Source organism: Vicugna pacos, chromosome 6, assembly GCF_048564905.1.
Source record: "Vicugna pacos chromosome 6, VicPac4, whole genome shotgun sequence".
Classification (NCBI taxonomy): Eukaryota; Metazoa; Chordata; class Mammalia; order Artiodactyla; family Camelidae; genus Vicugna; species Vicugna pacos.
This window is the reverse complement of record NC_132992.1, coordinates 20,214,453-20,224,768: the sequence shown is the minus strand read 5'-3', so window position 1 is coordinate 20,224,768 and position 10,316 is coordinate 20,214,453. Positions and strand designations below refer to the sequence as shown.

Below are 10,316 nucleotides of genomic sequence, written 5' to 3'. Positions count from 1 at the left end.
CTGGCTCAGCTGAGTGGGCTAGGAAGAAATGGAGTTTTGGAGCTTATTCACTAACTTCAGTTTATTCACTAAAGGGGTGGTGTCTGATGACTAAGGTCGATGTCAGCAAGGCATAAAAATGTAAATCCTCGGATTTTTTTTCAGGTCGTTGGCAAGTCCTACAATCTTATTTGGCAAATTTGAGAACTGTAGCTCCAAGAGGATGTGGCACAGTCAGTTAATATTAGACCTGGGACAAGAAGTTTGGTTTCTTCTCCCTTGCAGTGCTTTCAATGTACTGAGAGATCACGCAAGCTGGGGAAGTAAAGGAAGAACAAAAGGGACCCAGGAAAAAGGAGCACAAGAGATGTAGGGGGATGAGAGGGACCGTAGGAGCATCACATTGTAACCCCCCACACACATATGTCATTATGTGGGCAAAGCTGGGTTTCAGTAAATGGCACCTCAAAGAGGCAAAGCATCAAAGGAGGGCAGGGTTGCTGTGCAGAAACAGGGGCAGCCTCTGCTGTGTCTTATCATGGCAAGAGGGCTTATGGGCAGCTCCAATGTCTGTTCAACACCTTAGGGATTTTTGTTATGTTTTGTTTTTGACATTAATAGGTAGAGCCTCTTTTTCTATTCTACCCACAGATTGGGCTGGGAGCCTGATACAGCCCATCCTGCCGGCAGTTCTAGTGGATTGGGGTGGGGGCGCTTCAGTGAAGTCTGGAGCCAGATGAAGTCCAAGTGGCCACCAGGGAGAAGAACCTTATAGGGCACAGTTGGGCTCTCTGGGGTGCTCCTCACATTGTGCCTTGGAGGAAGCCTCTGACAGAGGAATGTTCTGGGGCTCTGGACTCTCAGCTGTGGACCGATAGCGAGGGCTCAGGAATCCCCCTTCCTCAGGATTCCCCTCCGGTACAGCATGCTCTCCGACACTCTGGCTGAATAAAACCTTCAGCCTGTGGGGCTGCATTCTGTGGGCCACCACCATGGCCAGGCCCAGCAGCACACAAAGCAGTCCTGGAAATGAGGCAACAAGCATCCTGCGTTAGTGATAGTAACACCCTCCCAAGTACATCTTCTCCTGAGAGCTTCAGAGCAACTCTAAGGGAGGCCTGGTGTCCCTCCTTCAGGGCACCTTGCGCTCAGAGAAGTGACTGACTTAGGGTCATGTGGTTGATGTGGCTCTGTTCTGAGTTTTTGGACTCTAAATCCAGTGTTCTTTCAGTTACATCACAGGAGAGAGAGAGGGAGAGAGAGAACTCTGAAAACAGAGAAACCTTGGGGGAAGGGCAGGACACCAAGGAAGAGGCCTAAGAAAGGGCATGAAGGGACAGACACAGTGGGACAGGAGAGGAGCATAAAAATGCAGGGCAATTTAAGGCTAGATGAGGCAGGTGAGAAGAATTCTAGGAATAGGGGACACAGAGGAGTGTTTGAGGGAAGAGGAAGGGGACATGAGATGGAGGATCTGGGAAAGAGCTGGGTGGAGAGAGAGGAGATAAGGGATATGACTCAGGGGAGTAGGCCTATATGAGGAGGGAGGGGCTGTGGGACGGAGGAGGGGAAACCCAGAGATAAGGGATATAAGAGGGAGGGGGCTTTAAAGCAGGGAAAGGTATCCTGGCCCCCAGAGGCAGACCCTCAACCCCATCCACATGATGGGCCCTGGCCCTGACCCTGACCCTCCGATACCTGTCTTCAGGGCTGGGCCTCACCTGTGGTCAGTGTGATCCAGAAGGCAGGCCCACGGTGAGTGTGCAGCATAGCGGAGCCCAGGCGCAGGGGACAGGGTTGGGTGAGTGACGTGGCCATGGAGAAGAAGAACAGTCCCAACAGCTGGAAGATGCCTGTGGCCAGCAGCATGTGGCTGCCATAGACCAGCACGGGCATGGACAGCATCACGTTGGCCAGCAGCCAGCAGAGGAATGCCACCCTGCCACCAGAGGAAGAGCCAGGACCTGGTAAAGGCTATCACAGGCACCTCTACCTTGTTTGGGGTGAACCTTTACTTGAGGGGCCCAGGTGGAGGATCAGGGACCCAAGGACACCCCAAAGAGGTGAGGTAGGGATTCCTGCCTGTGGGCTCCCCAACCACCATGGTGACTGGTGCCAGACTATTACACCAGGGATTTCCATTTGAGAGGAGGAGGGATGGCTAGAAACCCCATTCCTTGGTCTAGGCCAGCAGAGCCTCTGTCCCACCCTCACCACAGTGTGGCCGAGGTGTAGTGTCCTGCCAGGCGGTACTGGCCATGCAGGCCACATGGGCTGTTTGGACTGAACTTCTCAGCCAGGTAGAGCACGGGGTCTGGCAGCCCCTTCTCCAGTGCCTCTGCATACTCCTCAGCGTAGTTCTCCCCCAGGTGCCAGGTGAACTCCTCATTGTAATTGATGGTCTCGTTCAGCTGCTGCACTGGGGTCCCTGGGGAATGGGGCAGCTGTGCTCAGCAGGGACCCAAGGGCCAGGGTGGATATCTGCCTGAGTAGAGGCTTACCGTGCTGGGAAGAGGTACAGGTGCTGGTCTCAAAGAGACTTCCCCTTCCTACCATCACCCCATCCTGTAACTCTTTAGACCGCACCAAACGTAGATCCCAAAGACACAGAGCAGAGCTTCTTCTCCCTCACATTGAGCTTCCCCTCACCTGTGAGCGTGATGTTGATTCCTCCCAGCCCAATCTGCAGCCCCACATCAGCGCTGATCCATTCCGAACTGAAGGCCTTGTATGACATGTTGGTGCTGACCTGGCCCACAGACCACTCAGAACTGAAATTCGCAGCTAGGGTTGGGGAATTGAACATACAGGAACTTAGGGAGGTCTGGGCTTGGCTGGGTTAGAGTCAGAGCTACAAGCGGACTATGTCTGTTTTGCTTATAATCGTACATCCATTAACTAGCCCACGGCCTGGCTCATAGCCAGTTTACCAGCAATATAGATGGGATGGATAAATAAATAAATGGGTCAGAATCCAAGATTTTTCCTGGTCATACTCCTCTTACCCCTTCCCTCCCTTCCTCCCCCCATTTAGGGATAGGTACTCAAGCAGCTGGGGGGAGAAAGCATTAGCATAATAAACCATGCTGGGCAAGCACAGATAGCTCCAACACAGGGACTTTCTCTTTCTCCTATTGCCTAATCCCCACAGCAAAACAAGCAGCCCTCCACCATTCTCTCCCTCTAGCCTCCAGAGATCCTTTCCCCCTACACATTCATTTTTGATCTGCTTTCCTCTGAATAAAAGTGTTAGGAAGGTTCGAGAGATGCATCCAGCATGGTTTTCTGGGTCTGCACCTCCCAGGGCAAAGGTATCAGTGAGGGAATAAGGCCTCGATGAGGGAGGTGTATGCGTAGGGTCTGGACGCCCACCCTGAGGCAGCAGCTGCCACGGGGAAATGAGAGAGGAGAGATCAGCTGCTGGGGGAAGCAAACTGGATGGAGGCAGCTGCAACTCACACTCACCAAGGATCACAGTTCCGATGAATAAGCTGGTCACCACCCGCAGCATCCAGAACAGCCTCTGCGTCACAGGGTGGGTGGGTTTAGGATTGGGCTTCCAAGTCTACCCTTTCTCTTTCCAGACTCAGGGAGAGTACCCTGAAACTGAGGTCTCTAAAACTGAGATCAAAGTGCCTGGCCCATAGGAGATATGCAATAATTATCTGCTGAATCCATGAGTGGGGAGCTCTCTGCTGAGGCTGGAGGAGGGGATCAGGGCATGGGTGACACTTTCTCAGGACTAGAATCTCTTAACTGAGTCTGATCAGAATCAGAAGGTCTGGCCCCCTCACATAGATCCTAAGGTCTCTCTGGGGCTGGGGACTCCAGGGCTGGGGTCTCTAGGGCTGGTTCTGTTTCTCACCATCTTTCCCCGAATGCCTGGCAGGATGATGATGAAGATGATTAGTGAAGTCAGAAAGATGGCGATGATTACAGCCAAGGTGGTGTCCATTGGGAAGGTCGGCTTGGGGCCAGCATAGAAGGGGAATGTGTGTCCAAAAGCGGCCATTTTGATGGGGTTGTGGAGAGGAGGCGGATGCTGTATAACCGTAGGTGTTTATCGACTGCCCTCGTGTGTCAGGCACTGTCCTTGGTGCTGGAGATATAGCAGACAATAAACCAGACCCCTCTTCTCTGGAGCTCTCCAGACTCCACTGTTACGACCATTCCACTGCCCCTCAGCCAACCATCTCCCCATGTTTTAGCTATGAGAGACTGAGGGTCTTGGCAATCAGTCTCTGTCACCCCATGCTCCCTTCCTAGCCCTCAGTTCCCCTAAATCAGTGCCATCATTACCCTCGAGGCTTCTTGACTTCCTTTGGGACTGTCTTAAGAAATATAACTCTCTTTTATCTCCTCAGGCCTCTGGCACAATCAGACAGATCACAGAACATAAAAAGAGCTATATTTACTATCAAGGGAAGGCCTAAGGGTGAAAGATGGCACAGATTACAAAAAGATTGGCTTTTCTCCTTAGTCCCTAAAGGAACAAAGGCCATACAGCTCTGCTAAGTACGTCAGCATCTGGCTGATTCCCAGGCCTAGCATTGCCCACACTGGTCAGACCAGCTTTCTCGAGCCCCCTGGCTCCTGCTCTTGCAAATCCAGAGCAATCAAGCTGAACTGAGCTCACTTCAATAAGCACTGAAGGAGCCCCTGCCCTCCACCAGGCACTGTGCCGGAGCCAGATGTCCTTCTACCCATACATCATCAACAGCGGCCTGCCTCCTTCTTTTAAGTTCCTAGGCCTCATTTCAGCTCAAACCCTGCCTTAGCTCTTTTCTGTCTATCCCCCGATCTCAGAGCTAGTTTGGCTCCAGTTTGTCCCTTTGCAGACAGGATGTTGGGAAAAATGGCACCTGAATTTATTGTGTTTTATTAAATCCAGACAGAATGGATTGGAAAACATGCTATTATTTTATGTACTACAAAGAAAGAAAGAAAAAAACCCACCGCCAATTAAACCACAACAGCCATTGCTGGTAAGACACATCTCAATTTCATAGATATCAAAATGTGAAAAAAAATGCACCTTATAATCAATGAACTCAGCTCTTCATTTTCCTGTGTATGATCTGTACTGGGGCCTTGGTACCCAAGAGGCTCCATAATCTAGTCTGACCAGGTAGTGTCTCATTAAGTGATACAGTGAAAAAATAAGCTTGGGAGTTAAGCAGCTCTGGATTTGAATTCTGCCTTTGCCTCTGCCTCTTGCAAGTTACAAGATCTCAGTAGAGACTTAGTTTAACTTTAAAAATAGGGATGATGATAACGTCTACCTATGTCATAGGGTCATTGTGAGTATGAAGTGAGATTGTGCCTGTAAAGTGTTAAGAATACCTGAAACACAGTGATGTTAATAAATGGAAGCTACCAGATTGGGAAGGAGGGGGCATTTCATTACTCCATTTATCTCTTTTGCCAATCCTTCTTGGAGGGAACCCCAGGTTGGAATAAGTTCTGGGTCTAGTTCCAGTTCTTCACTGATTGTATAACTGGACAGGCAAATGACAACCTCCCTGTTTCCTGGCTTCCTTCTCTGCAGTTGAGTATGATGATCTCCAGGTCCCATTCCAGTTCTACATTCTGTGAATATGGTTGCTACACGGGAGCTCCCAGGCTCCCCCTCTCCTCCTAGGCTGGCCACCTCCTGGTGCTATTTTTGGGGATAGCATGGTATCAGGCTGAGGCAAAGGGACAGACAGTTTAAACTTTCAGTTCTGTCTTTTGGGTAAGTCAGATAATATCTGAGTCTCATTTTTAACATGAAGTTTTGCTTTTTTCTTTACTTTTCAACTCTCCCATCCTAGAGAAATGGGTTATCTCTTTTCCTCTTGGGCTCTGACCTCACTCCTGACTTCACCATCACCTTTCTCATCAGTTATCCCCCTTTCTTTTGGTGACTTTCCAGCTTCTCTTTCTCTGCTGACTCCTTCTCTCAAGGCTGTGCTTAGATTTCTCCTGTCTTAAGAACACACACCAAAAAGGGACTCTTACCCTTGACCTTTTGGGTCCCCTACAGCTACTACCTTATCCCACTCTAACCCTTTCACAGCCAGGCTGTTTGGAAGAATAGTCTACGTATTTCCACTGCCTTATCTCCTCAACCGAATGAATCTGGCTCCTCCTCATCCTCAACTTCTCCATTAGGTTACCAAGTGCTAAATCTGAAGGGAAACTTTTGCTTTTCATCATTCTTGATCTCTCTGTGGTATTTCCTCTTTCTTTAGACTTCCTCCCTGGACTTCCACGACATCATGTTTTCCTGGGCCTCCTGCCTTTGGCCATCCCTTCTATGGGCCCTTGGCTAGTTCTTCCACCCCTCTTAAATGTATATGCTCCCCTGGATTCTGTCTTGGTTCTCTTTTTCTAGCACTCTTTGTGATTCCCTATGCAGGCTCATCCATTCCCATGGCCGATGCTTAAATCTATGTCTCCACACAGACCTACCTGGGCTCCAAACACAAAAGGGCCAGTTATTCTGTGACATTTTCACTTGGCTGTTCCCGGATGCCTCAAATTAGACACGTCGCAAACTGAATTCACTGTCTCCACTCTGCTTTTTATTCTGCTTTCTTTGTCTCTTCGATGGCATCACCACCAATTCAATCAAACAACCCAGAGACCTGGACCATCTAACCTCCTAAATATTTCTCGAAACCATCCATGCATTTCCTTCCTTACCTCACCCTATCTTGCTTGGTGCCAGAACAATTTTTTTAACAAGCAAATATAATCATTTCACTTCCTTGCTCTGGGTTAAATCTGATCTTCTCACTATCACACGCAAAGTCCTTTGTGATCTAGTCTCACCTACACTTCCATCTCCATCTTTTGCCCAGTCTAATCTCTAGCGCTACTTAACTACTGGCCTCTCCCAGAATCTGACATGCCCTTTCAAGCCTTCATGCCTTTGTATATGCTATTTCCTCTGCCTGGAATGGTCTTACTCCCTTGGCAAAATCCTCTTTACCCTTCAAGTCTCAGCTCGTGTTTCCTCCTCTGATGTCACTGCGCCAGTATGGATGTTTCTACCTCTAATGTTCTGATTGCATTTTGAACATACCTCCATAATCACAGTAGTCACAGTAGTGTACTCTAATTGTTGGAACATTGAGAACCCATTAGCTCTAACTTCCTTAAGGGTGAGAGCTTTGTCTTCCCATCTTTGTATCCCCTACATGCAGCATATACTTACTAATCAGTCTGTGGATGAAATAGATGAATATATGAGTAAGTCCCTCTCCCTGCAGGTGGCATCTACTGTTTTGCACACAAGAGGGAGCTATGTTCCCTCATTGCCCTATACGATGCTTATTCAATGTTAACTGAGTATCACCAACAAAGGGCTAAGGACTGGGCAGGAAGGGATTTTTAGTGTTGTCAATTTTTAGTGCTTTCACAGAATTTTCAGAAAGCCTCTTCCAATAGTTGGAGACTCCAAAACATGAATGGTCATGTTTAATTGAATCTGAAACATACATTTCAACTCTAGCTGAAAATGAGTTAGAATTTGTGGATTAAATTATTTTGTAAAATATGTGATAGTGATGCTTATTTTAAAGCAGATGTTTATTGGTCTAAGAATTTTCTTTATTTGTGACACCTAGACTGAAGCTATTATAATGTTGATGGAAAGCTATGTTTTAAGGAAAGGCTATAAAATGTAGAATATCTTGGTTATTAAAATAGGAAGATAAAGCAAGTTTGAATACATAGTATTCAAGTAAGAGTACATGTTATATGCTGGAATCTCAAAAACAAATAAAAATAAAAGCAAATAATAATGGTGTAATGTATTTTGGTCAGAGTCATATATTAGCATTATTCCTGCATTTATTTGAAAGGAAGGTTATAAAACATTTTATAAGAATGGCTCATCCCTATTAACATGGTACTTCAAAGAAACACTAACAAAAGGCTTTCTGTACCATAGGTCCAGAAGAACACTGTTAACTTATTCCCAGTTCTCCAAAATATTTATTAAAGATGACTAAAGCAAAGACACTTGGTGAATAAAATTTGCCTTGTTTAATTCCTTCTTGTTCAATTTAACGAATTAGGTCTTCTGTAATATACATTGCCCAATTTATTTTTTATGACCCTGATCCTAATTTGGTTTTAATTATTAAGCTAACAGGCCTCCTGCATGAAGAGGTAGGACTGAAATGAAAAGTCCCCACACCTAGCAATCTTGCTTTTCCTATAACGTTTGTGATTTCCCTTGGGAACACCCCTCCCTGGCTTGCCAAGGAAGGTTTGACAGTAAAATTCTTTCTAATGTGAGAGAAATCTCCTGTTAATCTTCCCTAGCTGATAACCATGATTGTTATGTGTACACAATGTACATTGATATAAATAAGCACAAGATACAGTCAGACATACACCTATGGGTTCATAGAAATACAGACACAAGAAGGAAGGAGTTCCCAGTAACACAGACATCTAGACAAAAAGGCCCTCCATCAGAGGCCCCTGTGAGAAAATTGAGGCACTTTCTCACTGAGTGGGCCAAATCCCCACACTTTGGGGTCCTCCTTTCTTACTTGACCTGCAGAGACCTTTCTTACCTTCTCTTTCTGAACTCCCTTAAAATTGTAAAGCATTTCTCTTGATCAGTTGTTTCAGACACAGTAACCCATTCCTTACCTACCACAGGATGAAGTGAGGTTTCCCTGTGTGTGTGTATATGAGGGATGAGCAAGAAATAAAGTTACAGTCTTTAAGGAAATATAGCCTAGTATAAGCTCCAGACTTGCACATTCATAGTTCTTATGTGCTTTCTTAATGCTCCATTGCCTCTCTGGCAGCGTCACAAGAATTTCTTCTTGAAGTCTTCCCCTGACTGCCTCCCTCTTCTGGAATCCATAAAGACTACTAACTCTTTACAAAGGGGGAGTGGGTGACTTGCCTGGAGTTGCCAAAGCTCTGATTGGTGATTCACAGGTACTAGAATGTGATGGTTTACTTCTCTGGTTGGGGTGGACCCCATTCAGTTTATATGGTTCTGGATGGCTGAGGGGACCCTGTCCATTCTCTTTTCTTCAAGAAGGTATGTGGGCATGTGTACATGTGTCTTTGCATTAAAGAAGGAGTTAAGTGGAGAAACAGAACAAGATCTGAAAAGTGGGTCGGCACAGGAATACCTAGTAAGGGCTGAGGTGGGTAGGGAGCCCAGGGGTGTCAAATCATGCCAGCCAAACTATCTAGGTTTCAGTTAAGCCGAGATAAGGATTCGATGTCTGTAAATCTTGAGGCCTTATTAAGTTGTGATTTTGTCTGTTTGTTGTTGCCTCTTCTTAGTTTCTCACCAGACTTTCTCTTTGAACTCCCACTTGATCTGAATTTGGTGTGGGTGGACGTAGGAAGTGCGCCCCTAAGGGCAGGGGCTGGGGCGGCACTTCAAGGACCACTCCAAAACCCCTGGACCACACCTACCCCAGCAACCGCATCCCTGCCCCTCAAACCCAGATCACTGTTTCCTACCTTCGCCTCTTCTATCAAATGTGTGCCTGGCATTCCACGCCAGTCGCTTCTCCTGGTGGAACCTCACACGCAACACTCCCAGGGGTAGGATAGAGAAGGAACCAGATCTGGACTTTCAGTAGTCAAAAGCGCACGCCCTTTCTCATGGCGGGGCTCCCTTCCAACCCCCACTCTTCTAGGCTATGACCGGACAAACCGGGTCCTGGATGCTTTCCCGCCCCCCCCACTCCCAAGTCGCTCTCAACCTTCCCAGACCGCACCCGAGGCTCTGTGGCGCTGCGCCTGCCCCCAGCTCCCCTCCCCTAGCCTGGGACAGAGAAGGGACGGGTACAAGAGAACTGGCCCCTCCGCAGCCATCCCTCTGACCCCTCCTTCTCCTTGCCCAGAACCCCAGGCAGTTTCAGCACAAACCTAGCGATGCAGTCAATCCGGGGTCCGGCGGGGCGCGGGCGGGTCTCGAAGGCGTTAAGACCCCCGAGATCTCACGAGGAACTCAGAGCAGGGGTTACCACAGACTCTTACGGGTCTTAGGACGCATGCCTTGCTCCGACGCTTGGCCTGGTCTGCGGGCGTTGACCATCCTCTTGGTCTTAGAGCCCAGTTCCGCCCGCGTGGAGGGGATGTGGGGAGAGCCTCCCCCGCCCCCTCGCCCCGTCTCCCCCGCTTCCGCCCTCTCCCCAGTCCCAGCCGACCTGTAGAAGCAGACTTGCCCTTTTCGCTGTCCACGCGGCCTCATTAGTCGAGCCTCGCCACCGACGGCACATCTACCCCACCTGCGCCCTGGGAGCCCGTGCCGTCTCACCTTGCGCGCCCGGGTCCCCTCGGAGCACCTCAGCGGTTCCCCGGCG

The 10,316-nt window shown here is 48.4% G+C and overlaps 1 protein-coding gene across 7 annotated transcripts; it reads right to left on the bottom strand.

Moving 5' to 3' along the window:
* Positions 1-42: 42 nt before the first annotated feature.
* Positions 43-10,308, bottom strand: DUOXA1 (dual oxidase maturation factor 1). 7 transcript variants are annotated; one of them, XM_072962518.1, is made up of 9 exons: positions 10,161-10,306; positions 9,880-10,031; positions 9,469-9,580; positions 3,845-4,078; positions 3,445-3,502; positions 2,629-2,763; positions 2,194-2,407; positions 1,701-1,918; positions 43-1,002 (listed from the first exon to the last, which is right to left on the bottom strand). In XM_072962518.1, the coding sequence occupies exons 4-9, from the start codon at positions 3,989-3,991 to the stop codon at positions 749-751; spliced, it is 1,026 nt and encodes a 341-aa protein (XP_072818619.1). In that variant the 5' UTR covers positions 3,992-4,078; positions 9,469-9,580; positions 9,880-10,031; positions 10,161-10,306; the 3' UTR covers positions 43-748. The 7 variants fall into 7 exon arrangements, with proteins under 7 accessions (XP_072818619.1, XP_015092706.2, XP_072818621.1 ...); XM_015237220.3 differs by having other exon boundaries at positions 9,469-9,543; XM_072962520.1 differs by having other exon boundaries at positions 10,179-10,304.
* Positions 10,309-10,316: the final 8 nt, after the last annotated feature.